The sequence below is a fragment of the Dermacentor variabilis genome, chromosome 3, assembly GCF_050947875.1.
Source record: "Dermacentor variabilis isolate Ectoservices chromosome 3, ASM5094787v1, whole genome shotgun sequence".
Classification (NCBI taxonomy): Eukaryota; Metazoa; Arthropoda; class Arachnida; order Ixodida; family Ixodidae; genus Dermacentor; species Dermacentor variabilis.
The window spans coordinates 240,842,215-240,857,578 of NC_134570.1; the positions used below are offsets into that span (position 1 = coordinate 240,842,215).

Here is a 15,364-nt window from a genome sequence, read left to right on the forward strand (position 1 = left end):
ACAACATTCTTTTTCATATGCCACGAATACATTCGGGTGCCTCTTTAAATGCGTTGCCAGAGTCGTCGCCATTTATTTGGCGTCGTCAGAATAGCATGGCATTTGAGACACTGAGCTTCCTGGCCTGGCAGGACCTTCACAAAAAAGTTCCATATCGGTTTGGCACTCCTGGACGCATTGCCCATGTCACTTGCTGGAGTGAAACAACTGATGCGCACTGAAGTTCGAGCCTGCAATGCGATCAACACCTTCTCACTGCACACGTACCACACAGTAAGCAAACAATGAAACGGGAGCCTTGACTACCTTGACAAACGTGCGTGCGCGATGGCTACGACAACGCTCTGAAGCTTGTCTTGGCTCCACATGTAGTACATTTGTAGGCCTGATGTCAATGGCACTGGGGCTTTTGCCCAACGAAACCGAAACTGCTGATAGTACTGAAACTGCAGTTTTGATATTCGTTCACCCCGAATACTTCGAAATATCAAATTTTAAGTTCTGGTTGAAGCGAATTCGAACACTAATATTCGTTCGAATATTCGAAGCGCTCAAATATTCGTACAAGGCTAGTTTCTGGTACTGTGCTTAGCTCGCTCTCAGTATACAACTGACAGTCATATACTTTGAGGGGTTCGGTGCCTGGACGAGCAGTCTCGCGAAAGTGATACTGTTACCTGAGTGATACTATTACCCAAGAATCAAGTTACCCGCGTTGTCAAGCTCGTTTCACATTAAGTACTTCTTAAAGGATCACTCAACCATTTTATTCGGAAACAGTGCCCGACCACTATGAGGTCCACAGAGCTCTTCCAAGTAAACTGGCCTTGCATTTAAGGAGGGCCTCCTGCTAGTCTTGCCATCCATAAACGCTTATTGTTGTTGAGTTGCTTGGCTGTGGCAGTTTTGCAGTTCCTCTGCCACCAAAATTGCTTGGCTCTCGAAGCGGGCATCATACCAAACATACTCTGTCACTGTAACATTGCGAATGAAGTCGAAGTGCAAAAGGCCGCAGGCTACATGGGCACCGTAACAGCAACATTAGCCACAAGCACAGAGAAAATGGCGTGGATTCCAACAAGAAAGGTTTACTTCTGTAGACTTCTCTGTGGATTGAATCGAGGTGTAAAGGTACAGGTTGCCAACATAATGCCAAATACCGCAGGATTTAGAATCTGTTTTAATGTTGTCATTTTTGCCATTGTTCGAATTGTAACGTGAGGGTTGAGTTCAAGCAACTGGTAATGTAATACCCCGCAAGGGGTCTTTAAGGTAATGAAATGAAATGAAAATCATGACTCTTGTTACAATAAAGTAAATACAGTACTATTACTCCCTGTATGTCTGTTGCTTAGGCAATTTTGCACATCACCATGTTGTATGTTAATATGTAGGAACATATGCAGATTGGGTGAGAGAACAAACACGAGTTAATGACATCTTAGTTGAAATCAAGAAAAATAAATGGGCATGGGCAGGACATGTAATGAGGAGGGAAGATAACCAATGGTCATTAAGGGTTACGGACTGGATTCCAAGGGAAAGGAAGCATAGCAGGGGTGGCAGAAAGTTAGGTGGGCGGATGAGATTAAGAAGTTTTCAGTGACAACATGGTCACAAATAGTACATGACCGGGGTAGTTGGAGAAGTATGGGAGAGGCCTTTGCCCTGCAGTGGGCGTAACCAGGCTGGTGATGATGATGATGTAGGAACACGCAAGACCAATACAGGTGCAGGGCCACCTAGTGCTTTTCAACTGCAGCATTGCGATTTCCTAGACTAAACAGCCTTCAGTAATGCCCTAACTGTGGATCTGTGTTGCGCATGGTAAAAAAATTTGACCTGCAGTACATGGATTGTGTTCAGTTATTTACTGTATGTCATGCATTCTCCTCCTCTGCAGCACAGGGAAGACATCAATAGCGATAGATGACTGCCAGTTCCACCAGTGCGTGAAACTGAGCAAATTTGAGAGCGAACACAGCATCAGCTTCATTCCTCCGGACGGGGAGTTCGAACTCATGAGGTAAGTGGACACCAAAAAGTGGCTACTGTTTGGTTGACTACGAACGCTTATGTATATTTAAAACTGCAAAAGGCTTTGTGGTCAGAGAACAGAAGAGTTCACCTTTCTTGTCTGCACCGTTTAACTCTCATACTTGCACTAGCCAGCATATTCTTGCATCTTTTTTTTCAGTACTTACAAGTAGCATCATGCTGGATTGAAAACTGCATCCCACATGCTTCATGCCATTTGCAATAGTGCTGTGAGCAGGGGTTAGACATGCTCATTTGCATACCCCTACCACACACATTCAAATACTTGTGTGGGTTGTTCCCATTTTCCTTAACTTAGCTGTGGATGCTGAGTGTGGAACTTGGTTGCACCGTAAGTGCCGGGTGACTTTCATGCTCGGGTCACATTTGAATCTTAGTGTAGTGAATGCAGATACACAGTAAAACGTTAATTCTACCCTCTTTAATTCTGATAATTCGGGCTTGTCCTCTGGTCTCGGCAGTCTTGTGCATTATTTGATGTAATCAAACTTTCGTTTGGACAATTCTCGGAGCTCGGCGAGCGCTGCAAATGTGTGATGCAAAAGAGCAAGAACAGCACTAATGTGCAACTAAGAAACGAAGCAGCGAAGTCTGCATTGCCAGGCAGCAATGGAAATGGTATGGGAATTTCAGCAATGCCAGAACACTTCGTGTTTGTGTATTTAAAGCCTGTATTCTTGCATTTACTACCATGCAAAGCACCATGTTGGCCACGTGCCTTCATAACTGCGTAGTCGCCATCCAAGGTCATGTCAATAGGTACCGTGGTTTCGTCCACAAGGATTGCGGCAAACTGCATACTGTCTTGTTTCGACACGGCATGTGTGTGGGCCGCGTGCCTTCATAACTGCGTAGTCATCACCCATTATCTCGTTCATAGCAACTGCAGTTGCAGCATCCGCAGTTGCAGTAAACAGTAGTTTCATTTTGACTTGGTGCATTCGTCAGCCGTGTGCCTTCAGAACTACAAGGTCGCTATCAGTGATTGCTTCTATAGTGGTTGTGGCAAACAGTACAGTGAATGCTCGTTAATTCACAACTCGTTAATCCGAAAGTTCAGATAATTTGAAGTAGCCGCACTGGTCCGTCCAGCAATGTATTGAAAGCAATATGTAACACATCCCGCTAATTCACACTGAAATCTGCACAGTCACCGATAATTCAAACTCCACACCATCGTGGATAAGGAGAGTGCTAGTGCGTGAGAGCATGTTGAGAGAGAGAGAAAGAGAACAACTTTAGTGAAAATGCCTGCAGAGTCTGTTAGGCTCCCTCCACGCAAGGACAAGCTTTTACCGCGACGCGGCCACTATGTCAGTCTCGTGTATTGTGCTCCTCGAGGTCTTGGTTCCTCGCTACTTCCGCGGATCCGAGAGGGCTGCCGCCCCCTTCCTGGGGGTGCTGCCCCCCTTCTCAGTTTCGCGAGGTCGCTGCCTCTCTAGAGCTGCAGAGACCTGCTGGACAGCCTTGAGTTGTGTATCTTGGTCATAGCTCCTTGTTGCAGCCTCTAGCTGCGGCGGGATCCTCATCTTCTCGCTGGCTTCTCCTGGATTTATACTACAGTCCCAAAGGATGTGAGCCGCGGTGGCTCTCTCCTTGGTGAACAGTCTACACACGTCACTCGCGTACATGCTCGGACACACGTGCTTAGGTAGCGCCGGGGTGAGCAGGGACCCAGTCTGTAATTGCCTGTATAACACTGCCTCCTTCCGGGTAAGCCCCGGGTGAGGTGGCGGCATAGTCTGTCTGTTAAGTCTGTACCACTTCACTATTTCGTTGAAAGTGGTCATCTTGTCCTTGGCACTGCACCGCAACCAACACTCCGAGTCGGCTGTGCTTGCAGCTGCGCGGTTGGTTAGTCCTCGCGCAGCTGAGTTGGCAGTCTCGTTGTGGTTCACGTTCCCGCGTTCCGACACGTCACTGCTCATGTGGGCCGGAAACCACTTGATCACCACAACGCTTTTGCGTCCGATGTCTTCGGCCTTGCACAGTATGCGCGCAGCCTCACTACATACCCTACCCTTGGCATAGTTCTTTACTGCCGTTCTAGAGTCGCACAACACTGTAGTGCATCCGGGGTCGGAGACGGCCAAGGCGATGGCCACCTCCTCCGCCCGGTGCGCCTCTCGAGTCCGGACGCTCGCCGCGGTCTTCGTTGCACCCGTCAATGCCCCGACAGCCACCACCGTGTATGCGTTGCTGCTCCCTCGATACTCCACCGTGTCCACGTAGATGGCGCCTTCTTCTCTGGCGTGGAGGTCTACGAGAGCCCTGGCCCTCGCCAACCTTTGCTCCTTGTTGTGCTCGGGGTTCACGTTCCTCGGGATCGGGCAAACCCTGAGCTTTCTGTTGATGCTATCCGGTATAGGTACGTCTTTCTGCTGCTCGCCTTCCCTCGGCTCGAGGCCAAGGTCCCGCAGTATTTTTCTTCCTGTTCTCGTTTCAGAGAGACGCTCGAGTTGCGCCGTTCTCTGTGCTTCGGCTATCTCGTCCAGCGTGTTGTGGACTCCCAGTGCCATGAATTTTTCGGTGCTCGTGCTCCCGAGGAGGCAGAGTGCCGCCTTATACGCCTTGCGTATGGTGGCGTCTATCTTGTTATATTCGCTCGGCCTCCATTTGTGGAAGGCGGCCACCTACGTTATGTGGCTAACTGCGAAGGATTGAACAAGCCTAGTCAGGCTCTCCTCCTTCGTCCCTGCTCTTCTGTTGGACACCCTCTTGATGAGTCTCATTGCCGCGGCCGCTTTGCCCACGAGCTTGTTGACCGTTTCATCGTTGACTCGGTTTCGCTGGATGAGCAGCCCGAGCACTCGAATCTTCTCGACCTCCGGTATTACTTTTCCTCCCACTGTCTTGACCGTGATCTTGAGCCGCTTGTACTTGACTTCCATATTCTTTCTTTTCCTGCCCGCTCCTGTCGGTGGAATCACCAGCAGTTCTGACTTGGCCGGAGAGCAAACGAGTCCAGATCCACCCAGCTGCTCCTCGATGACATTGACCGCTTCTTGCAGCATTGTCTAGATATGCCTGTCGCTTCCTCCCGGTACCCATAGTGTAACGCCGTAGGTGTAGATGGTGTGCCGGACTCCCGCTACTCTTTCTAGCCGGTTGGCCAGCCCGATCATCACGAGGTTGAAGAGAAGCGGGGAGATCACCGAGCCCTGCAGAGTTCCGACGCTGCCCAGCTTCTTCTCTTCGAGCTGCAGGTCTCCCGCGCAGATTTCGGTGGCCCGTTCAGTCAGGAAGTCTTTGATGTACTGGTATGTTTAGTCTGGATACTTGGGCCAGGATAGCCGAGTGCCTCACTTTATCGAAGGCGCTCTGCAAGTCCAGCCCGAGTATGGCTCTGTTGTCCTTGGTGCCCGTCGTATCGTCAATGATCTCGTTCTTCAGTAAGATCATGGCATCTTGCGTCCCGAGCTTCTTCCGAAACCCTATGATGGAATTTGGGTAAAGCTCCGATTCTTCCAAGTAACGCTGCCACCTGTTCATGAGAATGTGCTCGAGGACCTTTCCCACGCACGAAGTGAGCGAGATCGGCCTGAGGTTCTCTATGTTGAGCGGCTTGCCAGGCTTGGGGATGAGGATGTTGGTGACGCTGGCATCGCCGCACTGGCTGCGTGGCTTTACTTTTCCATCTGCGGCCCTTTGTTTATGCCTGCCTGGAGAGACGTGCCTGGCCAGGCATGGCCAGCGCCTCTGTTGCAGGTCACTTCTCTCCCGTGAGGTTCCGTACAAAGTTCAAGGGTGATAAATCGTTGCCATGCACCGTATGCTATATGTGCGAGCAAAAACGTGCGAGGTTGAACCGGCGTTCGCGGCTCAATCTTGCGTGTGCGAGCGAGGAAAGTGGGGCAGATGCACGCCCTCTCTTGCGGCACGTGTGGCACGGGGGCGAGGCGGAGAGAGGGGGTCATTCTGTCCGGTGGCTGCTGCTTACAACGTGGCCATGCGGGTGTCATCTCTTGAAAGTGATCTGCGACATGGCCAGAGTGCGTGCCCATGTGGGCTTCATCTTCAAAGCCATCTGCGATGTTTGCAGAGTGCACGTAATGCTGATAGCTTCGTATACAATATGCTTTCTACGTTTCATTCGCGTCAAAGGGACAGATGCACAGAGGTCGATTCGATCGCTGCTACTGCCGCGATTCCTCACTCCTGCGTTTTTCAGCTAATTTCCGTGTTCATTGAGAGAGATGTGTTCATGTTTACCTGTGCGCGCGTGATGCCGTACTTGCTAATTTAGTTAGTATGCAAATGTTTACTACAAGTTTATACGGCCAATAAAACTACTATCCTTACTTCATATAGCTATCTACTAATTTGCTATCACAATCAATGCTTCGCTTTTCGGTCGAAACTGCGACATTTTTTTTCTCCGCACCTGTCGGCACGACGAATGCGCGGATGAGCAAGAGCCATGTCGACGTCGGGCATGTCGGACCGCGTTGGCTGCATCCGGTTACGTTGGCTGCTCCAGTGCTTCGAAGTATAGACGTCATTGTTCACGCCAACATGATTTAGCTTGTGTGCACGCATGCACACGCCATGTCAGACTATATACGCACCTTAACCATGCCATTGTTTTTTCTGACTTTCATTAGTTTGAATTTTGTATTTCAAATTTTTGTAGCATCCCCACGGAATTCGAATTAACTAGCTTTTACTGTACTTTAAGTTTGACTCGGTGCAAAGCTGTTTAGGATGAACAGCACCAGTTACATCGCAATAGACGGGATGATTTGTTGGCGACTAACTCACTGGGGGAAAAAAATTAATCAATGTGTGTGCGGTAGGGAAAACATTTTGGGTGAAGACGTGTGCCGCTGCGAGTGCTAATCAGTGATGCAAATTGCAGCTTTCGCACTTTCTTTGTGGAAAATAAACAGGATTTGCCGATTCAATGGGCCGATACGTGTGTTAGTGTAGTAAGCATTTGTTTGTTTTCTTGATAGCCTTGTTGCGAATTTGAGGTGGTCCCATAGCGCTCGTCACCCATTTTGTGACAGAGTATTGGTAGCGAAAACTCCAAGTCAGGCGTTGGTGACATTAACAAAAAGGACTTTATACACTACAGTCGAACCCGACTACATCGAACCCGTTTACATCGAATTATTCTGTATATCGAACAATTTCTGGTCACGGTATAGTTACAATGAGTATATATAGCAAAAATTACGCTTACCTCGAACAAATATTGCAGTGACTCCCGATATATCGAACCGTCAAGCGGCGGAAAAGTGCCCGCAGAAGTTGGCTTTCCCTCGTGGTAGCGGGGAAACCCGGCGGCGCGGCTCCATCCAACCGCTCTCCCTACTGTGACCGCGCTGCCTCGGGCTGTTCGGGCGAGCCGTCGACACTCCCGCTGTCGCGCATAGTGGAGTCTATTAGGCCAAATCCTCCCTCTTTCTCTCTCTCTCTCATCTTTCACTTCCCACTCTCTCTCCCCTGACGACGCTTCGCCGTGTTCCCTCACGGGTTGCAGAATCAAGCGTCCTTCCTTTCTTTAGATCACTATCTATCGACACTCCCCAGCAAAAAAATGATCCTGGCCCGCCTACAGCGCTTGCTCAAGACAGCCAATCAGAGGCTCTTGTGCTCTCTTCGTGCAAGATGGCGAAAGTGCGAGTTGTCAGGCTGGTTTTCTTGTTAATCGTGTTTGCGCCTTGTGGGACTTCTCCCGCAGTGTTGCCGTGATGAAGCGGAATTCGCCTTTCGTCGTGAAGCTCGAAATCATAAATCGCATCGAACGGGATGAGAAGTTGGACGGCCCCGCAGCGTGCAAGATTCCGAGGAGCCCTCTTGGCACGGTTAGGGCTAAAGTGACCCGACTCGCAACCCGGTGCCCGTGGCGCCCGACGCGTACGCACGGCCGTGTACAAGGGGTTCTTCATACGTGCCGGTTTCCGCGTGCTCGGTGATGACTGTAAATTCTGATGAATGCGACAAAGCCGTTGCCGGTGTTGCCGAAGTTTGGAGCGAGCTGTCAAAATTTCCTGGACATTTGAATCAACGGCGGACGAGTTTGTCAGTGCAGATGATGGTGTCGCGACCACGGGAGAGCCCGGAAACGAAGACTACATCGCCGACATCGTACCGAGCACAAATGAAAGTAGGCACGTTGAGGAAAGCAACTACGGTCCTTTGCCCACATCCTCCGAAGTGATTGGTGCACTCGCATTAGTCCGGTGCTTCTGCGCGAATGCGGAAGGTTGCGGCCTCAGCTGCTCCGACTCGGACAACGTGGGGAAGTGCGTGCGTCGCAGGCAGCGAAATTGCCCGAGCGGAAGAAAATGCAGGACTAATTTATGCGAAACTAAGCTAGTTTCTTGAATAAAGTGATTTTATAAATGGTATGTGCTTTTATGACATCCAATTATTCAGCAGGCTTATATCGAATTATGCTCTATATCGAACTGATGGGCGTTTTTTTGCAAGTTCGATATAGCCGGGTTTGACTGTATGTACAGGTCATTATACAGGACAAGATCGGATCAGCACGGGGGCCGAGAGCTAACAGCAAATGCGACTGTTCCCGCACGGCAACGTCCGGTGAGACTCCAACGCATGACACATCTCACTCCACTCGAGATTGGCACTCGGCTCACAGTGGTTCGGGGGATCCGGTTCTCCCAGCGGCGGCGGCGGGTTTTATAAAGCCCCGAGAAACGATTGTCACTCAAACAACCCAATACAAAGCCAGCACTCGACGGTCGTCTGAGAGGTCCAACCAGCGACCGCGCTAGCCATCCGCTTCAAATTTGCCACGTGCGGTGACCTCCAGGGGAAAGGAAATACGGCGCCGGGCTGTCTAGCACTTTGTTGCACGTTTGGACATGTCGCTCGCCGATGCTCCTCCTCAGAACGCTGCTGCCTGGCAGCGCAGCATCTTGACTTGTCAAGGGAGCGTTAGGGCGCTGTGCCTTTCGGCGCAGCCCCGCGTTTGTCCAAAGGGCGTTCGCAGGATAATTTCTGCATCTTGTAGTTTCAGAATCCGGGCTGGTTGTACTGGCATAACAGCATCCCCACCATCAGATAAGGCGCTGGGAAGACGAGCTGCCTCCACGTGGCTCGGATGCCAGGCGCACACGTTCGTCAGGCTCGTCAAGGTTCACGTCCAGTGTCAGGACGCCAGGTAACTTCACGTGCCCAGGTCCCACTCGCCAGGACAGCTCTGTTCACAGCGTTGTCACCAAGGCACCTTGACCAGCTCCGCTCTAGTCGTTCTGCAGCTTGCAAAACCGACCGGCAAAAGGCAACACCCAAGTGCCCTCTGTCTCCTGTCAAGCACCAGACAAGGCCATAATCCAAATTAACCTAACTAAATTGCTATCTCCCTTTTTGCTCCTGTTGCAACAAGAGGCAGGTGTACAATCTGGTACACAAGGCTCAAACAACCATTTTTCAAATTAACAGCACACCAAAATATCAGGAACAATTAATAATCAGCAATACTAATGTAAATTAGAATGGTCCCCTTGAAATCACTTAGACCGAAGACATACTACTGAGGAAGCAAATGAAGTCCTTAAATTTTTTTTTTTCGGTGATATTTTCGAGGAATCAGAAGCTGCTCATATTTGCGACCCTGCTTATCCGTGTAGCGGCGGTACAATAAGCAAGATTCCTCGTAAAATGAAACCCTTTTTTTTCACTCCCCGTTTGACTCTCTTCCTCAGATCGGCTATTGAACAGTCTTCTCGTCACCCGTTTTGTGAAAGAACGTTGGTAGCAAAGACTACGAGTCAGGCGTCGGTGAGATTAACAAAAGGGACTTTATACACTATATACAGGTCATTATACAGGAGAAGATCGGATCAGCACGGGGAGCTAACAGCAAACACAACTGTTCCCGCACAGCGACGTCCAGCGAGGCTCCAACGCGTGACACATCTCACTCCACTCGAGAGCGGCACTCGGCTCATGGTAGTTCAGTGAAACCGGTTCTCCCGGTGGTGGCGGCGGGGCTTATAAAGCCCCGAGAAACGATTGTCACTCAAACGGCCCAATACAAAGCCAGCATTCGACGGTCATCCGAGAGGTCCAACCAGCGACCGCGCTGGCCACCCGCTTCAAATTTGATGCGCACGGTGACCTCCAGGGGAAAGGAAATATGGCGCCGGGCTATCTAGCACTTTGTTGCACGTTTGGGCATGTTGCTCACCGATGCTCCTCCTCAGGACAACGCTGCCTGGCAGCGCAGCATCTTGACTTGTCAAGGGAGTGTTAGGGCGCTGTACCTTTCGGCGCAGCCCCGTGTTTGTCCAAAGGGCGTTCGCAGGATAATTTCTGCATCTTGTAGATTCGGAATGAGGGCTAGTTGTATTCAGAATCCGGGCTGGTTGTAATGGCACAACAGCCTCGATAATTTGGCATTCAGTTAACTCTGACACTTTCTTTGGACCCATGAAATCCAAATTAAGTCTTGCTGTACAAATGAAGTTAATCTAAAGTGATCGTCACCAGTGTCAGCGTGTAAAGAGTTTTTTGCAAAAACTCTTTACAAAGATATTTCTTTGTCGGATGTGACTTCATTGTAATAAGCTTTGACTGCAGTAATGCTTATACAGGTGACTTCTGTTAATTCAGCCCTAATGGGACTGACGAAATAGGTCAAATTATCCAGTGAGTTGAGTTAAAACAGGCAGAAAAAGCACCAAAACACATCACCGATTCATGTGGCAGTATTTGTCAGAATTGTAACACGTCTGTGAATTGAACGGACACCCATTTTTTACCAGTTCCAAGTAGAAAGGAAGATAAACGAACTGGTCAGGTGATGCACATTCGCCCTCACACCTGCTCCCGGAGTGCATGAAACATGTCAAGGAGTCCTCAAGTGTGCTCTCTTGACGTGGATAAAACGAACGGGAAAAATTTCACTGGAGCTCATAAATGAAAGTCAAATGTGCACCCAATTGTTTTAGCAGAAAAAGCATAGCATGCCTCCGATTGCGGCAATAATAAAGGTGCAACTGGTGAACCTTACCTTCACAGAATGGAAATTAATTTACTTTAATGTCCACCGTTATCCTTCTCACAAAGCACTTCATCGATGTCTATAAAAAGCCATGTGTAATTCTCTGTACAGTTCATAGCACGTTTTATATTCTGCATTTGTCAAACAGCTTTGCAAGAACCGCAACCGGGATGGTTGCCCACGACTAGACTAACCATTTAGCTACCTTGGCCTGCAAAGCATGCAATTACTCGGCATGCCAAGAATGGGCAATGTGACTTGCTATACCTAACATGACATGTAAAATAACCTATCATTTGAATGTGCTTTTGTAATCGGACTGAAAGTAGTGCGTCATCATGCTATGTGAGAACTCATCTTGTTGCCATCTATTTATTTTTATTTATCTAAAGATACCTTACAGGCCCCTAGTGGCATTGTGTAAAGGGCCGAGTACACTCAAAGATTATACAAGAATTATAATACATGTGTGAATACATATAAAACATAGTGTAAAAATGCGCTAATATGCAGTAATGTGGTGTTAAAAATTGTACAAACGACAAACCGAATGATTTTGAATGCAAGAGGTCAGTGAACAAGAAATTTTCACAAAGTAAAATATAACCAATAGAATTAGAGTGAGCGGGACAATATTTGGCTTTAATAAAACCGTATTTAAAGGGACACTAAAGGTTACCAGAAAGTCAAGTTAAAGTGATAAAGCAATACTCTAGAAAATCTAAGGCATCAATATAATCGCGAACAGAGCTTTAGTTACAGAGAAATTGAGGCAAATGCATGACACAATTTGAGTCCCCCCAGCGACATTCCGGTACTAGCCCGATGACGAAAGCACTCCTCATCATAATTTATGCCACTAGTACTCAACTACTCGTATTAAAAAGATCATTTCATTAGATTATAAGACTGAAGAAAATGCTACTTGTCTACTTCTATTCAATTCTAAGAAAAAATAACATTTTGACGTTACCCTTGAGTAGTATAAGTGATCGAAAGGTTTCGTTTTCGCTCGACTCTGCGCGCTCGACTTTGCGCCGCGGGCGCTTTGGAGTTTCAGTTGTTCCTTTATCGCGTCGTGCTGTGGTCGTCCTGCTGGCTCGCGAAACTTGCATTTGGAACAAGCAGCGAGAATTCCACGTCCATGTGATGTCGTGGGATGCGCGAACGGTTCGCGGAACTTGGCCAAGGGCAGTTGCAGCGGCGAATCCGACGTTACTTATCACTGTGTGCCAATGAGTGAACCACTACGTTCGAAGTGCTGTACCTCTGCCACAGTGCGCTGGCAAAGAGCCGGAAAATCACGTAGTGTGTTCGCTGCGCGTTCGTCCAGAAGATTACGAGCTCAACGCTGACTTACTGAAGTCGCGTGAAGTGCCTTTCAAAGCAGGCCGTCATCATAGTAGTACGCAACGACACCGGCAGCGCGAGCCCTCGACAGCAGGTCACGTTCATCAGTGCTTAAATCGCTGAACTCGAGCCCAGCATCGCGAGCTAATGTGTTGTCGTTAGGGTCATCCATTGCAACGAGCGTCGAAGTTGGCGTCATAAAATAAAGAACCAGCTTATCGTCGTGCGCTTTCCCTTCCGCTAGCCACCATAGTTCCGCTTTCGCGCTGCTGTCAGCTCCGTCTTGGCTCTTTCTGGCCGCGCGTTTGCGTTTTGTGCAGAAAAGCCATAGCGCAGTCTGCGGGAGCCGTTTTACTCACCGACGGCGCAACGTCACTATGAGACCATGACGTCAATACTCCTCGATCGGAGGGCGGGTGATTGGAACTGCGCTAGAGGTACGCAGATGCTTCAGAACTTATTTTCTCTTAAAATAAGTCTCTTCTTCGCACGAAACAAGCGTTTCAAGGTTTCTGGGATGGTACTTCAACAGTCCACGTTGACTTAATATTAACCTTTAGTGTCCCTTTAAGGGGTAGTAGCATAATAATAATGGGAAACTCAAGAAAAAATAACACGTTATGTTATGTAGAGTTTGAAAAATGCATTGCTAGAAGATGCCAGAATTTTTCCTGGTCACTCTCATAAGCAATGTTAGTAAAATTGTTCCAAAGGCGAATGGTTCTTGGAAGAGCGGAGTAGTTAAATGAATTAGTCTTTCCATAGATGTGCATGAAATTGAACTGCTTGTACAGCCAATGTGACCTGTAATGAGGAGTTTCAAGAGGCAAAACTGATAGTGCTGTATTATGGACATATTTATGAAATAATGATAGCAGGGCGATATCATGATCATGTAAGGGTTTTAATGAGAGGTCGAGTTTAATTTGTGTTATGCTTTTGTTATAGTCGTAACATGAAATAAAACGCGCAGCCCTATTCTGGATAGATTCGAGTTTTTTGATCAAGTATTTCTGATTGGGAGACCAGACGGATGTGGCGTATTCAAGCTGAGGTTGAACGTCGATGGTCGCCATCTTGCCATGGTGATGGTGCTGGCTAGGCTGACTGTGATGGTAGGCTGTTGAAAACGCTGTGAACATGATTGAGGTTTTGTATTTGTATGGGATTGCACCACCCGAGCAACTTCTGGATTAATTTTCCTGGAATAAGATGTGCACATTAGAATCGAGTAAATACTGCATTAATTTGTTGAGCTACCGTTGCTTTAATATATTGTCACGTGGTAGTGACGATGAAGAGGGTAGCAAAACTGATTAACGAAACTAGTGTTTTATTGGATGAACTTGTGCCCTCAAAAGCAGGCTACACTCAAAGAACGATAGCGGCGAATACACTCGGTGATCGTCGAAAATCTGATCAGCGGGTCGAAAATCTGATCAGTGGGTCAAGCGCGTCGGCTTTTATACATCAATCGTGAAATGTTCCAGAGTAATCGCTAGGACCCGCGTGCCTTCCACAAAGTTCTACATTGTTCGTGTCGTGCACACATGCAATCGGATTACACATCGGGATCGGGATGGAACCATCAGTAACATTCCAGAAACTTCCTATACATGCAGGTGCGTCCTGCGCTGTGCGATAACATATTTAGCCAGTGAAACGCGTCGCCCGATAAAGACAAGTACACGTGTCAATACCCCCCTCTTAACCCTTTGAAGGTTTTTGCCGTACATGTACGGCAGCGGTTTTCTGTCCCGCAAGGTCTTTGCCGTACGGGTACTGTTCTGCCCTCCGTTAGAAATTTCGCGCCATTATGACTATGCATGCTAACGGGGAGGTGCTGCCACCTCTTAGCACTTACAAGATGCGTTTGAAATTGGTGATACCTTCTTGGGGAGATAAACAGAACTGATTGCTAGCTTCAGCGCGTCGCTCAGACTGCGGCAACGCCCCTTTGGCGGTTTCGGTTTCGCCGCGTGATCGCGACGGAGGCGCGCAAAACATCAATTTTTTCTATGTCGGCACTCTCTTGCAGGGCGGTGGAAGTTTTCTATCTTGATTGGCGCTGCTCTTAGCTTGTTCATCAGCGCCGTTCGCGAGGTATTCTCGCTCTCAGTGGCAACGCGCTTTCGTGGTTTTGGTTCCGCCGCGTGATCGCAACGAAGGTGCACGAAACGTGGTTTTTCTCTTTGTCGCCACGCTGTCGCAGGGGCGGCGGAAGTTGATTTCTATCTTGATTGGCACTGCTCTTGGCTTGTTTATCACCACCGCTCACAAGGTATTCTTGCTCTCTGCGGCAACTCGCTTATGCGAGAGGGTGCCTCAGACCTCTGCCCAAGGCAGCCGCACGCAGAGATGTCGTGTGCGCCAAGACAACTCCTCGCTCCAAGAGAACAGACACGCATTTTAGGTGTGCAGATTGCGATAAGGCGCTGTGCGTAGACCCGTGTTTCAAGGAGTACCACGCTCAGAAATACTATTGAACATTTTGCAGTTCTGAGTGATGCCGACACCAAAATACTGTTCCCAATTATTTTTTACTATTTATTCCCGACTTTATACATTTTGTACATTCAAGACCCGCAATAAAGTAATTCGACCGCCTGGGAAAGCTTTTTTCAAAATAATTCGACCCTCAAAGGGTTAAAAAGCATCGACCCGATTCTGCGAACAAACGAAAGTAATAAAGAAAAGTACTCGTAGCAAAGAAAACAACAAAATAAGTAAGTTTGTCAGCGTCCATAAAACTGTTTGAGACGCACCACGTGGACCACTTCAGATCGTGAGTGGCACCGCTGTGAATGCGAAATGCCGTCTGGCACGACCTCATAGTCTAGTGCGCCAATATGTCGGATGACCTTGTAGGGTCCAAAATAGCGTCGCAATAGTTTCTCACTCAGTCCTCGTCGACTTATCGAGGTCCATACCCAAACACGGTCGCTGGGCTGGTGCTCGACGAAGCGTCATCGGAGG

The 15,364-nt window shown here is 48.4% G+C and overlaps 1 protein-coding gene across 2 annotated transcripts in view; it reads left to right on the forward strand.

Moving 5' to 3' along the window:
- AP-2mu (adaptor protein complex 2, mu subunit) overlaps window positions 1–15,364 on the forward strand; it is an 80,093-nt gene that overhangs the window by 15,842 nt on the left and 48,887 nt on the right. For both annotated transcript variants that reach the window (XM_075687026.1, XM_075687027.1), the window contains exon 5: window positions 1,904–2,026. In XM_075687026.1, coding sequence (XP_075543141.1) covers window positions 1,904–2,026 — 123 coding nt within the window. The remainder of the gene's footprint in view (window positions 1–1,903; window positions 2,027–15,364) is intronic.